General features: G+C 37.7%; 1 protein-coding gene across 1 annotated transcript in view; it reads left to right on the top strand.

The window, feature by feature from the left end:
- FGD3 (FYVE, RhoGEF and PH domain containing 3) overlaps positions 1–16,799 on the top strand; it is a 212,711-nt gene that overhangs the window by 178,860 nt on the left and 17,052 nt on the right. The window contains exons 12-16 of the mRNA XM_074197689.1: positions 3,200–3,279; positions 3,767–3,797; positions 6,259–6,357; positions 9,024–9,086; positions 14,347–14,463. Of these exons, the coding sequence (XP_074053790.1) occupies positions 3,200–3,279; positions 3,767–3,797; positions 6,259–6,357; positions 9,024–9,086; positions 14,347–14,463 (390 nt within the window). The remainder of the gene's footprint in view (positions 1–3,199; positions 3,280–3,766; positions 3,798–6,258; positions 6,358–9,023; positions 9,087–14,346; positions 14,464–16,799) is intronic.

Here is a 16,799-nt window from a genome sequence, read left to right as displayed (position 1 = left end):
AGGCAGCAACAAATTTTTTAAAAAAGGAAAGGTATGAGCATGTGAAGAAAGTATAAGATAATTGATTTCAGTTCACATGTACCATTCATATTTACAATAGCAAGAGAACTTAAAGAAGTCACTTGGAACTGGGTGGATTGTCTGTGATCAACTTATGGAAGAATGTGGTTAAGAACCAAATGAGGACCCAAAAATATTGCACTGGAGCAAAGGAGCTCCAGTTTTCCAGGAACAGCCCACTGTATATCTGGACACTTAGGTCCCAAGGAGCATTGGCTCCCAGCAGCATAAGCAGTTTCCTGACCTGCCAACCCATGAAAACACCAAGCATAACTTGGAAGATCAGCAGGTCATCTGCTGTCATCATTATCATCTGCCAAAATGAGTGAGAACTAGCATGGCCCTCAGCGCAGCCCAGATCCCAAGAAACGGATGCAGGCCTGCAGAGCTTCCCAGCAGGGAGCTGCCTGGCAGCTGCTTCTAGAGCACTCAGCCCATGGAAGGTAAAGAGGGTGGGGGAGAAGACTGTGGAGGTCTCTCCTCTGGCCTGGGACAGGACTCTGGAACTTTGTCCATATTCAGACCCTGGTCATAGTCTTGGCCCCCAGTTCCATAGAGCAGGTACTTTCCCCACATGGATGTGCTTGTGGTCATCCACAGACCAGAGCACAGGCAGGAGAGCAGTCAGAGCATTCCATAAGACCTTGAAGGAACTGAGGTCCTTGCAGGGGCTTTCCAATAATACTCAAAAGCTCAGGAAGCACCCCAAAACCAGGCACAGGCTGGGAAAATGAGTAAACAGAAAATAAAGAAATCTGACCATAGATAATTACGTTGGTCTCATGGAGGATGAGAAGATAAGAAAGTTCCAGCTTCTCCATCTAAATCCTCCAAGAAATAGAGAAGTTGGGCTCAAGCTATTTCAGAGCTCACAAAAGATTTTGAAAAACCAAGTAAGGGAGGTAGAGGAAAAAATTGGGAAGAGAAATGAGGGAGATGCAGGAAAAACATGAAAACCAAGTCAACAATTTAGTGAAGGAGATCCCAAAAAATGCTGAAGAAAATAATAACATACTAAAAACTAGTTTAGGTCAAATGGAAAAAACAGTTCAAAAAGCTAGTGAGGAGAAAAATACCTTAAAAAGCAGAATTGGTCAGATGAAAAAGAAGATAAAAAAGATCTCTGAAGAAAACAAATCCTTCAAATGTAGAATAGAGCTAAAGGAAGCTGATGACTTTGTGAAGAATTAAGACACAATAAAACAATATCAAAAGAATGAAAAACTAGAAGACGTGAAATACCTTATTGAAAAAAAAAACAACCTATCTGGAAAACAGATCCAGGAGAGAAAATTTAATAATTATTGGGCTACCTGAAAGTCATGATCAGGAAAATGGGCCTTGACTTCATTTTCAAAAAATTTCCACAGGATAATTACCCTGATATCCTAGAAGCAGAAGGAAAAATAGAAATTGAGAGAATCCACTGAACTCCTCTTCAAAGAAATCCAAAAAAAAAAATTACCCCTAGGAATATTATAGCCAAGTTTCAGAACTCCCAAGTCAAAAAGAAAATATTACAAGCAGCCAGAAGGACACAATTCAAATATTTTGGAGCTGCAGTCAGGATCACATAGGATTTAGCAGCATCCACATTAAGAGCTCATAGGGCTTGGAATATGATATTCTAGAAGGCAAAAGAGCTTGGAATGCAACTGAGAATCAACTGCCCAGCAAAACCAAACATCCTCTTCCAGGGGGAAAAAAATGGACTTTCAGTGAAACAAGGAAATTTCAAATGTTCCTGTTGAAACAACCAGAGCTGAATAGAAAGTTTGACCTTCAAGTACAGGACTCAGATGAAGCATAGAGGGGTGGATGAGAAGGATTAATTATGAGGGACTTAATGATGATGAACTACATGTATTCCTGCATGGGAAGATGATACAGATAATACTTATATGAACCTTCTCATTTATTAGAGCAGTTAGAAGGAGCTTTTATAGTTGAGACACAGGAGAGAGTCAAATTTGAAGGTATAATATATTGTAAAAATGGAGTCCATAGGTGAAAAGGAAATGTACTGGGAGAAAGGAAAGGAGAGGTAGAATAAACTAAAATATTTCATGTAAAAGAGTCAAGAAATAGCTTTTGCAATGGTATGGAAGGGGGGAAGGTGAGGGGGATTGAGGGAGCCTTCATTTCTCATCAGAAATATACTTAATAGGGCATAGGAATCTAGAAGAAAAAGGAGAGAAAGGGGATGGGAGAAAGGGGATGGGGGAAGGGAGGGGGAATATAGGGGATAGAGGAGAGGGTAGATCATGGGAGAGGCTAGTCAGATACAACATGTTCTTTTTTACTTTTTATAAAGTGGTGGGATTAGGTGACCTGTCTGGGACCACGGTTGTTGAGGCTCTGGGGTGGGAATGTAGACTTTGAGGCCCCTTGGCCCCAAGCCCAGTGCTCTATCCGCGATGCCACTTGGCTGTCCCACAGCACACTTTTGAAAAAGGACAGAGTAAAGGGAGAGAGAAAATATAATAATTGGTAGTAGGGAGAAATGGATGGAGGGAATTAAAAGCAGTAACAGCAACTGTGGAAATATATGGAAGTAACTTCTCTGATGGATTTATGATAAAGAATGTAATCCACCCCAGAGACAGAGCTGATGTTATTGGAACACAGACTGAAGCACAGTTTTTTTCCCTCTTTCTTTCACTTTATTTCTCTAGAGTTGTTTTTTTTTTCTATTTTTGTGGGGGGAGGGAATATTATGTTCATTCTTACAAGAAGACTATTTTAGTAATGTGTAAATAAATTTAAAAAATGAAAAGAAAAGAACCAAATGAGATGAACTGACTTTGGTTTACCATCTCTGACACTGGAGGAAATATCTGTACTGCTGATATCACAGGATAGTTTGAGAGTTTGTGAAATATTTGAGTGAAAAATCTAATTTTTATTCAGAGATATGTGTGTATACATATATATGGATTAGTATATTTGTTTTTAGTATATGATGGGACTAGTATGCTTGTTTGATAAAGAAAATAATTACTCTTTATTTCTGACTTTCTATTTTAACATTTTTCATGTAGTTTATTTTCCTAGTATCAGTTTTTTAAGTTTTAGCAGATTAAGGCTGTGGTTAGAAGACATGTTAAAAATGACAGAGTTTGGGTTTGTTTTTTTTAAGGTACAGGAAATTGCCAAGACGAATGCAACTCATACATTTACAATAACAGGAAAAAAGAGGTCACTGGACCTGCAAACAAGGTATGACCTGAGTTTGCTCTGCAATATTTTATGATATAGAAATCCTCTTTGAAATAATATAGAACTTTATTGTGGGGTTGTGAGAGTCATTTTGTTTTTGGTATTAAATTTAAAATAATTAAGCTCAATAAAAAAACAGTGAATGTAATTAAGTTAGAAACTCCAATTAGGATTAAGTTAGAGCATTTTACAGTCAAACATGTATTTGTATTAATGAAGTAGAGAACTTACATAACAAACTAATGCTAAATTCTAGCAATGATTTATCAATTTTAACAATTATTTTCAAATGTCAGTAGTGAGTATTTTAGCAATTATTTTCAACTGTCAGTAGTGAATAGTGAGGTTTTTTTACAATGCAGGTAGTAAGAGAGTGAAATGAATTACCTGATGAGAAAAACTATCAAGATCTCAAAACAGTATGGTTATTTGAATTTATATCAAAAGAGGAAATAGCAAATGCCTTTTTTTTTTTCTTTTTTTACAGGACAGAAGAGGAAAAGAAAGAATGGATTGAGGTTAATATTTTATATTCTTCATATATGTTTAATAATATCAAAATTATTCCATCTCTAATTAATCTTATTCCTGCCATTTGGGATTTGGGCAGGAGCAGGACATGTGGAATTACTTCTATAAACACTGGGAAGGCCAGACTTTGAAGTGACTCTCAAGCCCTGGGAATTGAGTAAGGAGAGATAAATGATATCCCTACTAGTTCATGCCATCATATTTTCTTGGAAAACTTCCAGAAATTTGCTTGTTAATAGCATTAAGTCTAATTACCAGTTAATCTCTTTCTCCATAAGAGGAAATGGGATTAAGTTGTACAAAAATAGTTTGGCTAAACACACAAAAAAAAAGATCTACTTGAGACAGTGTTTAAATAATGATAGGCCCCCCAGGGATGTTATTCTACATTCCTAACAAGTGTTGACACCAGGCCAGGAAACATCTGCCTATGATGGTTTAGTTACATCTGGATCTGAGGTAGACCCAATTTTACAGAGGAAGGAATAAAAGCCTAGAGAAGTGAGATTATTGCCCGAGCTAGGGGTAGAGACGAGACTAGAACTCAAGTCTTCTGATGTTAATTCATTTTTCCCCACTCACTAGACTTTCCAAAGGTAGGAACCTAAATCAGATACTCTCATCATCTTCCCAGGACCTAGGGTCTATATAAAAATAGAATCTTTAAGAGGAGCCACAAAAATACTATAATAAAATGAAAAGAAACACAGAATAGAAATAGTATTTTCACTTGGCCATTGAATTCTTTGTTTTTCTGCTTGGGATTCATTGACCAGTTCTCCTTGGACATCATACTTGAATTTAATGATACTGGCAATGTATTAAAAAATAGAAATATTGAAACCTTGGAAATGCTAAAACTCTTGGATTATTAACTGTTAAGATTCTATTCCTTTACTTTGAGCTCTCTCCATATACCTTGGTCCTCAAATAATGTCTATGAAAATAGAGAACATATTACCATTGAACTCCACTGGCTTTTTTTATATCTCACTTCAGGCAATCATTATTATCATCTTCCCTCAGCGAAATGCTAGCAAGCAACAATTTTTCCTTTTTTTCTTCCCATGCTTCTTAGATGGAGTACACAGATATGGCTAAAAGGTAGTCATAGAGTATCTGCTGGCAAAGACATTTAGAAATCATTTAGATTCTATAATATTTTATAGATAAACAGGCAAAGGAGAGGAAGATATTGGCCAAGCTTACATTTCCAGCAAGTGACAGATCTGGGACTTTAGACCAGACATCCTCATGTGAATCTTAATTTTCTTCCTGCTATGCCATACTGCTTCTCTTGGTAGAAAGGGGAGGGGGAGAGAGAGAGAGAAACACAGAGACAGAGAGAAAGAAAGAGAATATAAAGCAACAGTCCTGAATAGTATATACACAATCCCTGCAGAGTACAGAATTAATTCTGGTTTCACAAGCTGCATCCAATCAGTGCCAATGGTAACTCTGTGGTTACCTGATTTTGATTACTTAAAATACAAGGAAACATCATCTACTTCATTTCTTAGACTGTAAAGAGTAACATGAAGACTGCATATATGTGTCAAAGAAAACCAAAGATTTCTGTGTTGGAAGAAAAAGAGACATCTTCCCTTGTGTAGGAGCAAGACAGAAAAGTAGTTTAGCTCTATGCATTGCCTCCTTCCATCTTCCCTTCCCTAGAAGATTGGCCACAAGACAGTAGGAGTCCAGTCATCCTCCTCATCTAGACTCCCTAAGATGTCCTCTGTCTGCATTTGAGAGGTGTTAGACTATAGCAAAAGGAACGGAGGATTTGAAGTTCAAAGACTGACTCATCATTCCATCTCTGTTATTTATTACCTGTTTGGCACTCTGCCTTTTAGAGGCAGCATAAAATCATAGAAAGAATGCCAGGCTGGGAATCAGGAGATCCAGATTTAAGTCCTGGCTCTGCCACTTCCTAACTAGTTGAGGTGGCCAATCAGGGCTTAACCCTTAAGATCCTCTGATCTGGGAGAAGATAAGGAGAGGGAGTCCACAAGAGAGAGAGAGAATATAAAACAAAAGGCCTGAATAGTATACACATAATCTCTACAGAGTACAGAATTGATTCTGATTTCACAAGCTGCATCTAATCAGTGCCAATGGCATCTCTGGGATTACCCAATTTTGATTCTCCTCTGCCACGGAACTCAGACCCAGAAGGAGACTGAGAGGAGCAGTATAGTATGCTCTCCCTTTGGGATGAAGCAATATACATTTTTGGGCTGAAGCAATATACATTTCCTAGCATAGAGTACAGATCATGCTTAAAATTGGAGTAAGCAAGCTTCTTTGTACTGAGGTAATAATATATGTCCTCATTCTATAGGGTAATAACAAATTGCATGCATAAAGTGCATAAAGCCTTGAGGTACTGAATGCTATTCTTGAGGACTAAGTTTGACACATGCTAGGTTTATATTTTGATTTCAGGTCATTCTTGCCACCATTGAAAAGCACAAGCAAAAGAGTGAGACATTCAGAGCTTTCAACAGCTCTTTTGCCCAGGAGGAGGATGTCCCAGACTCACCTGTAAGTTCCTATTTTCCACACCTAATTCCAGTGATTTTTGCCAGCATTCCATCTCAAGTATACATATGTGAAGCTAATCATTGATTTCTTGATTTACATTGTGCTTTTAATAATCATTTTTTTTTTTATATTTATTTTGGAGGAAACCAGGGTTAAGTGATTTGCCCAGGGTTCTGCAGCTAGCCAGATCTGAACGTAGGACCCCCTGACTCCAGGACCAGTACTCTATGTACTCTTGTTTACTACACCACCTTATTGCCCTCCTCTTCTATGATAATCTTGAAGGGTGGTCAATCACAGAATCCTGGGCAAGTCTGTGAGCTTTCTGAGGCTGAATTTTCTCTTTCAAAAAATGGGAATGATAATATTTGTGCTGTGTGCCCCACAGAGCTTCTGTGAGAAATATTATTAACCTTAAAAGTGCTGTAGAAATATGAGCTTCCCTTTCTATGATCTACTATAGGGCTGTCCAAAATGTGGCCTGCACAGCCCTCAGTGCTATTTATACAGCCCCCTGTGGTTTTGCCAAATGCTTTAGTAAACGAAGCTGAGCTACCACAAAACTCTCACTAAAATAGCAAATTAAAATATAGTGTCTATTGTTTCAGTAAAAACTTAAAAAAGTAAGGTTGGACAGTCCTGATCTACTATACTCAGAGAATCCTAGAGTTGGAGGGAAACTTGGAAGTTATCTAATCTAGTGAATGAAAATCTCCCACAGTATCCCCATGCTCCCTTGCTTGAATTGAATGGCTTTACTGAACCCAGTTCCTGATTCTAAGTCCAATGCTCTTGCCACTAGACCACACTACTTCTCACTAGACTTCTAAGTATTTGAAGAAAATTCTCATATTTCTGCTCCATATTACCTATCCCTACTTCCTTCATCTAAGCATCCTACTACATGTTTGAAGTACCTTCTCCCCATCTCCATGCTTCTCACCCTACCCTAGATTCCTTCTGGCTTTCACCTCTCATTAACTGAGACAGCCGGAACTGAACATCTCTCTCTCTCTCTCTCTCTCTCTCTCTCTCTCTCTCTCTCTCTCTCTCTTTCTAGTTAGATCTAAACAGAACTCCCCTTATTGATTATTCCTCTGTAAAGCAGCTCCCACAGTCAAACATGCACTTTGGTTACAGCCTCCACACTTCTTAAGCCACCGACTTAAATGCTCCAGAGGAAGAAATGAGATTCTTGATAAATGATTATTTGTAACCTGTTACAAAATGGGTGGAGGCTAGTGAAGCTACTAGATACCCGCTGCCTTTTTGTTGACAGAATAACTCACTAAGAAAATAGGATCTGTCCAGGTATTTTAAACATTAATAACTCCTGCTGGTACTAGTGGTAGTAAATAAATTACCTACTGCCACCAGAAGGTGGATATTAATGAAGTCTTTGGCATCTGACTGGGGAAGTATAATGATAAATCAGTACTCATAGAAATTCTCATTTCCAGAATTGAGTTTTTAATGACCAGACTTAATATTTGCTAGCATGGCATCCTGAGAATAAATGAGACCTGACTGTTTTCAAATTTCCTAAAATTTAACTGCTTTTTTAGAGCTTGAATTCCTAGGATTGTAGAAGGGACATTAAAGAAAATCCATCTAGTTCAGTCTCCTTATTTTACAGAGGAGGAAACTGGGAGCCAATATCCCACAGGTAGGATGTATCAGAGGCAAGGTTTTAACACTGATTCTCCAGCATTCAATTCTCCCATGTTGTCTCTCATTACACCTCTGTCAGCTCATTCTTATCTTAACTTCTTCAAAGTAGGTATGTATTTGTGGAAGAAGAGGCTTCATCTCTCTGGAGGATCTGGCCAAAGATTAGGTCAAGGGGAAACATAGGGAAATAGGAGTATATTATTATAGTATATTATATTACTCCTAAAGTCATGTTTCTACTTTCATTGCACCTAGTTCTTCATCTTGGCCAAGCATAATAAAATCTGGTCTCTCTTCTCCATGGCAGCTTTCAGATATATGAAGACAGAGGTGATGGCTCCCATGAATCTTCTGTTCTTTAGGATCTCTTCTTCCTTCATAAGAAGATCTATTTATGTCATTCTTCTGTTCAAAAAGAAATCAGTCGTTTCATATTGCCTCCTTTGCATAGCATTCAAGGCCTTTTACAATCCGGCACCATATTACTTTTTTGGTTTTTATCTCCTAGTATGTTCCAACTCACACACACTAAATTCTAACTGAACTGGTCTACTCTCTGTCCCTTAAATCTGACTATGCTTTCCACCCCTTTGGCTTTGCTCATGCTGATCTCTAGGCCTGAAAATGACCTACTTATCCCTCTTTACTTGACGATTTCCTAAATGTTCTTTAAAGTCAAGTTCAGATTTTGCCTCCTCTATAAGATCTCTTTGATCCTATACTGGTTGACCCTCAGACCTCACGGAGCACTTCATGTCAGACCTCTCTCATCCACTTATCATGGAATATTGTTTATATTGTTTTTTCAATGTCACAGCCCCCTATAAAAGTTCCTGAGATTAAGTTCCAGGTATCATCTGAAATTTCTATCTCTCCTAATACTTGGTATGTGTTAACACAAAAGTATCCTAGAAAATGTTTGGTGAATGGATAGGTAATTGTGATGTTTGCAACCAGATCATCTCCATACTTGTCTTTCATCTTCCTCTTTTCAGATGGCCAGCACAAGTTCTGTGGAGTCCATGGCAGGGGCAGAAGGTTGTGGAGGATTTGGAGGAGTAAGTGTCAAAAAAAATAATGAATTCCATTAAGTAAAAAATTGTATTCACACTATATACAAATGTCAGGATGATTCCCCCACATCCCCCAAATTCAGAAAGTAAGGTTCAACGGTTAAATCAAAGATTTAATTAACTTGCCAGGAGATGATATAGAAGAGAATGGTTAGTAACAGTGGTTGTCTATGGCTTGCTTACATGTGTATGCTGTGACTTAGAGGCTGACAATGTGGTCAGTTTTCAACATGTAGATTTTTCATGTACACAGTGATTGGAATAGATGACCTCTGGAGTCCTGTCTACTTCTATATCTGTGACAAAGAATTCATGGTATTTTGCTCAGAAATTCTCCCCTGCCCATGTTGAGTTTTCTGTTCTCAGAATAAGGACTCCTTTCCACTGGCAAAGCAGAGGGAATTTTATCCTAAAACACTAGAGAATAATCTCTTCCATCAGCTCCAAAGACATCTTCCTGCCTCAACTCAGACAAAAGAAACAAAAAAACTGTACCCAAGAAGGATCTGATCTCTGACGCTAAGGGAAGATTACTCATCCTGAATTAGCTGGTCACTTCCTGGAGGACTTTTTGTTGACTAAAGTTTGTCATAGTCTCTGGACTGTATCACATTGCTCCTTCCACTTATCTGATCATGGATTGCCTAATGACTGGATCCTTTTTAATGCTTTACACCTAACCCCTCATCTATTCTAGCCTTTTGAACCTATGCTTTAATCAGCAACTGTGGGAGCAGCTCCAAGGAAATCTCTGCCACTGAGAAGAAAAATAAGCAGTGATAGATTACCTAGAGATGATGCCAGTTCTTCATAGCTGGGCCAGAACAGTGTGAACAGCTTCTTCATCTCCTTCTATGCTGTCTTTTGGCTCTTTATTTCCATTGCTGATATTTTTGGGAGTTGCTTTTCCCCAGGAGATGATGGCTGGCTATTCTCCAGCAGCTGAATGGGGAGGAACAGAGAGTATCCCAGCTCCTCAGGTATTCAAGTGGCACTGTCCTGTGGAAGAGGAATTAAGCTTAATTTGAATGACCCCAAGGGCAAAATTAAGAGCTCTCTAGAAATGGCAGGAATGACCCTGGAAAGTAGTGGCTTCTCTCCCTCAGTCAGGCCAGATGATCACCATGATGTGACTGATGATGGAGGAGAAGCCTTAAATTTGGACTAAGGAGACTTAGGCTTCAATCCTGGCTTGTTGCTTACTACTCTGGGCCTTCATTAGTTGCCTGCTTTGTAAAATGAGGGAGTTGCACTTGATGATCTGTAAGGTCCCTTCTAACTCTATTATCTGTGATTTTATTGCTGGAAATGGACAATTAGAGCCCTTTAATGTCAAAAAAGGGAAAAAGGTTTGTGTTTTATTTAAGCTCAAATTTAATTCTTGACAAAAGTCTAGTATGGAAAAAAAAAGTCTAGTATGTATTATAAAGTGGATGGTTTAGGGAATAAATTATATTGGTCTGGTTTTGTTTTTTTATTTTTGGCTTGGTTGCTATAGCTGAATTCCTTGTAGGTATTGCACCAGAAATGCCAGTTATATTTGGCCTTATACTTGAATTTTGGCACCACATTTAATAGTTTATCATAATTTACTTGTGAATATGATGGGCTGGGAAATAGTATGAGTGACTGGTTGAAAGATGAAATTCAAAGAACTGTCTTTAATGGAGCAATATCAATTTGGAAGGAAGACTAATGAGCTACTCTCTCAACTTTAAAAAAAAAAAACCTATGCAAGTTCTCAGGTATGACTGGTCTCTTTTCTTTTTTTTTTTCAGGTTTTTTGCAAGGCAAATGGGGTTAAGTGGCTTGCCCAAGGCCACACAGCCAGGTAATTATTAAGTGTCTGAGACCGGATTTGAACCCAGGTACTCCTGACTCCAAGGCCGGTGCTTTATCCACTACGCCACCTAGCTGCCCCGACTGGTCTCTTTTCAGCAATAATTGAATCTTTAAAAGTATGTGAATGGGGGCAGCTAGGTGGCGTAGTGGATAGAGCACTGGTCCCAGAGTCAGAAGACCTGAGTTCAAATTGGCCTCAGATACTTAATTGCCTAGCTGTTTGTCACTTAATCCCATTGCCTTGCAAAAAAAACAAAAGTGTAGCACTAGAAGAAAGTCTATATCCTTAGTTTAGAGTCCCCCAAAATCTTAGCTCTTAGCCCATATTGGAGAAAAGGAGGTAAAGTAAAAGAGGAGAGAGAGGAAACTTGCATGTTATCCCCTTTGCTGAGGAATTTGCCAAACCCTCCATGGAGATGGCAGAGCAGGTAAGTGGTTACTGTGACCCTGCCTCCTTCTATTTCCTTTCACATACATCTCATTTCAGAGAAATGCCCCATATTCAGAACAATAGTACTGAGAAAAGGGAGTATCATTTCTACCTGAAGTGATATAACTGTACCACTTGGTGGTAGTAGTGGTTCCAATTTGAATTTCCTAGTTCACTAAGTTAACAATGAGTATAAATAGGGAGCTCCTCCATTAACATTTGCCAAGGAGAAAATTAAACACCCAGCAAGGAAGCAAAACATGTAGTCAGCATGTATATCTGTATATATGTATGTGTTCATGTTTATATTCATGTATTTGTTGACTGATTTTTCTAAATTTTTCCTGCTGTGTATTTAATTTTCTCCTTAGAAATGTTAATATAAAATAGACTAAATTCTGAATGTTCACTGTTAATCAAGAAAGTTAGGAAAACATACCTATAAAGAGCCTAGTTGGCTCAGTGGATAAAGTGCCAGACCTTGAGAGCCTAGAAGAGTCATCTTCCTGACTTCAAATCTAGCCTCAGGCACTAACCAGTTATGTACCCCTGTTTACCTCAGTTTCTTCCTCTGTAAAATGAACTGGAGAAGGAAATGGCAAACCACTCCTGTCTTTTTCAAGAAAACCTCAAATGGGGTCATAAAGAATCAGGCATGACTGAAAATGGCTGAAGTAATATGAAGTAGTGAGGTGATGCAGTGAATAGAGCTCAGGGCCTGGACCTGACTTCAAATCTGGCCTCAGACACTCCCTAAGCTGTATGACCTGGACCTCATCTGTAAAATGATAATAGTACCTTCCTCCAGGGTTGTTATAAGGATAAAATGAGATCATGATCATAAAAACACTTAGCATGATGCCTGGAATATTTGTTTTGTTAAATTATATAAATATTTTATTTGTTTTCCAATTACATACAATGGTATGGAATATTTTTTTAATATGATGTCTCAGCTCTCCTTTCGGGTATGATTCTTTTTTCTTTCGGTCTGTTTTCTAAGTTACTAAACTGCTGCTGTACTCTGCCCATACAGCCAGCTGTAGGACCAGGGTTGGAGTTTTTTATCTTTATATCTCCAGCCCTAATATAGTGTATAGTAGATGTTAAAAAATGTTTGTTGACTTGAATTAGCTATTGTGTCTCCTGATAAACTGTGAGCCTTTTAAGAGAAGGAAATCTTCGATTTTTGTCTTTGTTTTACTAGTGCCAAACACAGTGCTTCACACAGTCCTTAATAAATACCTGTTGAATTCACTTTCTATTTTAAAATTAAATTTCTTTTTTTTTTGCCTTTTTGAGCTCATTTTTCTAATTTGATTCAGCAAATACTTATCACATATTTATATGTATTTAACACTGGGTACTGTGATGAAATAATATACAAAATAAAGATTAAATAAGACATTGCTCCTGCCCTCAGGAAACTTAGACTTTAGTAAAGAAACCATATCTAAATAAGAATATCAAGTATAGAGGAAGCTTACAAGGTCCCTGAACTGGGCCTTGAAAAATGGGGGACAGCTAGGTGGAGCAGTGGGTAGAGTATTGGCCCTGGAGTCAGGAGGATCTGAGTTCAAATAAATCCTCAGATACTTAATAGTAGCCTAGCTGTGTAACTTTGGGCAAGTCACTTAACCCCATTGGCTTAAATAAACAAATTTTTTTTTAAAAAAAGAGCTAGAAGAGGGGTGGCTAGGTGGCACAGTGGATAGAGCACCAGCCCTGGAGTCAGGAGTACCTGAGTTCAAATCCGGCCTCAGACACTTAATAATTACCTAGCTGTGTGGCCTTGTGCAAGCCACTTAATCCCATTGCCTAGCAAAAACCTTTTTAAAAAAAAGAGCTAAAAGAGATTCTAAAAAAACAAATGGGAAGTTCAACAAGTGGAGATGAAGGATAGGTAGGAGAGAGGAATTCATTTCCTGCCACTAGGGCTTTGATAGCAGTTTTAGGAAGTTTGAGAACTCATTGAATGATTTAAGCATCACTAATTCCAGGTTCAAGATATTGGAAATTTTTCATTTGTTATGATGTTTCAAGATTTTTTTTTAATTTGCCTTTAAACAGAGGTGAAAATATCATCTGTTTGAATGTAAAACTATCTGTGTATATGTCTCTGTGTCTGTAACTATTTCTGAGACTGTGTGTCCGCACATACATGTCTGCATCTGCTTGTGTTCCTGGGTGTGTTTGTATGAAAGAGAGTGAAACTGTCCTTATGATTTCTCTTGCTAGGTAATTGTTATCTCTTCTGTGAGTATGTATATGTATGTGTTTGTGTGTTTACATAGATTTATGCATCCATATGCATGAGAACATTCTGCCATCTACAAATCTTCAGATTGTAAATGCTAGGGATCTCTTTTAAGTATCAGGAATAAGACTGAACAAGTCTGATGGATATCAGTCTCACCTTCCCCTTTTGTATGTATACAGGCAATATACAATTATAATAAAGATTCAGGAGAACTTTAAAAGGATATATTGTCACAAATAGGGGTGAGAGGGAGAATGAAAGAGGTAGTGGCATTCTTCCTCCTCGCTGAATCCTTGCCTTGGTTTGTGGGTTTTATGTCGTTGTGTGTCCATATGGATCTAAGCCTCAAGACTTTTTTATACCCATTGGTCAAAGCCACCACTTTTCCTCTCCCACCTTTTGATGTTGCCTCCCTGAGTCAATGCCTATCCTTATATTTGTGTGTGTGTGTGTGTGTGTGTGTGTGTGTGTGTGTGTGTGTGTGTGTGTGTGTGCAGTATCAGACCTAATCAATAAACTGATGGCCCAAAATTGCATGAGTACTTCCTCACCTCCAGGTCTCTATAGAACCAGGTCCTTATTTTTCACATGTGCACAATCCTGGGAATCTGAAGCACCTGGAAGGAAAATGCCAGGGTTTTCAAATTCCATAGCCAGATACATTGGATAATGCTTGACTCATAGATTCATTGAATTGTTCATCTCCATTTCAGCTTGACTCCAGAAAGTCTAAAAATAGAAGAGACAAAGAGAAGCAAACTTGCAAAAGCTGCAGTGAAACCTTTAATTCAATTACAAAAAGAAGACACCACTGCAAACAGTGTGGGGCTGTAAGTATTTCTGTCTAAAAGTTCTGTCTGGTGATCTCTTTCCAACTTTGTCCATGGCTGTATCTTTGACTTCACTTGTAGCTGTAATGGTCTCTAAATCTATGTCTGTTGCTGCTATCTATATAGCTTTATCTTTGTATCTCATATAGAGGAAGTTAGTGTATGTGCATCATTTTTGAAAGTTGCTGTAGTTGAAAAATAATAAATATAATATTAATAGTAGCATTTAAATAGTGCTTTAAGGGGCAACTAGGTGGCATGGTGGATAGGGCACTGGACCTGAGTTCAAATTTGGCCTCAGACACTTAATAATTACCTAGCTTATGTAACCTTGGGCAAGTCACTTAACCCCTTTGCCTTGCAAAAAACAAAAGAAAATTTAAAAAAATAAATAGTACTTCAAGATTTCCAAAATGCTTTACAAATACTAATTTGTTTTCTTCACAAGAACCCTGTGAGATAGGTGCTATTATTTCATCATTTTACAGTAGAAGAAACTATATATATATTATATATATATATATATATATATATATATATATATAGTGTGTGAGTGTGTGTGTGTGTGTGTGTGTGTGTGTGTGTGTGTGTGTGTGTGTGATTTGGGATAGGTGGACAACTCTGGTGGAATATGACATGAAGCAGTTTGGTTTTGGACCAGCTAGGCATAGTAGGCCACCTGAATGTGTCCTCACTCTCTAACTCTCTAATCAAGGTAGCTCAGCCTTAGGGCTAGAATTCCAATCAAGATAACTTGACTGAGAAGCAAGCTAGACCATAGTACAGAAAGATCTGAACATAGAAGTTGGATTGTGACTCTATCTCCAGTATGGACCAACTGTGACTTGCATTTATGACTTCTGAGTCTTATGTAAATTACTTTACATATATTTACATATAAACCTTTAAGTGCTATGGAAATATTAGTTATTATTATTATTATTTCTTATAGGTCCAAGGGACAGAGACAGGGGGAAACTAATGTTTTGGAAATTAGAAAGGAAATCTTCTTGGAATATAAAATAAATTTAATCTGGAGCAAAGAAATTTTTAAGAAAACTCTTCTTCCCTTTCAGCTGAATGCCCCACATACATAAAGGCTAACCTGGGCACAGGTCCAGATTTCTGCTTTCTCTAATGTGCAAGCTATCCTCCAGTTATAGACTAGCTTTTATTACTTTGCAGTAGACATTTTTGAATCTTTATTTATTAGTTTCAAGTCATCAAAATCTTTTTTCTCCCAAGGGCAGACTGTCCCATCATTGTTTAATGTTAAAACAAAAAGTTGTCCCCACAGAGTAATGTTGTTGAGAAAACAAAACATTTGGAATTAAGTTATTACCAATTTAGAATTCAACAAAGGCTAACCTATTTTGAAGAGTGGCAAGCAAATAAAATCAATAAATTATCCTTAAGCATTAGATAAGGCTCTCTACAAATGAATTCCCTTAGGCTTCTTTTTAGGATGAAACCACATTTCCTGACCACCAGAGAAAAAGAAGTCTTTCCTAGGCAGACAGTGTGGTGAAATGCATAACTTTAGTTTTAGGAGCAAAATCCCAATGTTGATAAGACTAACTATATGTTTATTTGGAGCTGCCCAGGATTAGCTGTGATGAAGCTCCTGCATAGTTTTTCAGAAAAGCTTGTATTAGCTGCTAAATAATGTCTCAAAATACATTTTGAGTCTTAATCTCTGACTTCAAGGGACTGAGGCTAGAGGGAGAAGGTTGTTTTCTTCACAAATATGGAAAAGTTCTCCTTTCTGTTTTGAGGCTGTTGCTTTAAAACTTCACAGGTGTAGATCCCAAGTAATAATAATAATAATAATAATTAAATATTAAAGTTTACAAAATACTTTATATGGCTGCCTTAAGGAAGTTCACTACAAACCTACAAGATCATTACTAGAGATTTTATTATCCTCATTGAACAGATGAGGAATCTGTGAGTTCAAACTCACATAGCCAGGGAGTGTTTGAAGTGGGATTTGGGTACAGTTTCAAATCTAGAAGTCTGTCTACCCACTATATTCTACTGCCATGCTACAAGCTGGCGTCTACTACCTATGTTTTTCTTTCTCTTTCTGCTTCCACTGTTCTTTTGTATAGTAAAAAACTAGGAAAGCAAACAAGGATGAATAGTGGCTTCATTTAGAGATAGGAACTGGACCTGTGATTTCATTGATATTGGGAACTCCCTCTGCAACTAACAATCTTAGATCAAAGTTGCAGTATATAAAATGATTCCAGGAGCTCTGTGAACTTGGATGAGGAAAAAAATAATATCCTTCATTTTCACTAACCTCTAACTGAAATTTAGCATGTCCTTCAGTT

Source organism: Macrotis lagotis, chromosome 8 (assembly GCF_037893015.1).
Source record: "Macrotis lagotis isolate mMagLag1 chromosome 8, bilby.v1.9.chrom.fasta, whole genome shotgun sequence".
In the NCBI taxonomy this organism is placed as follows: Eukaryota; Metazoa; Chordata; class Mammalia; order Peramelemorphia; family Peramelidae; genus Macrotis; species Macrotis lagotis.
The sequence above is the reverse complement of the archived record's forward strand: the minus strand, read 5'-3'. Positions and strand labels throughout refer to the sequence as shown.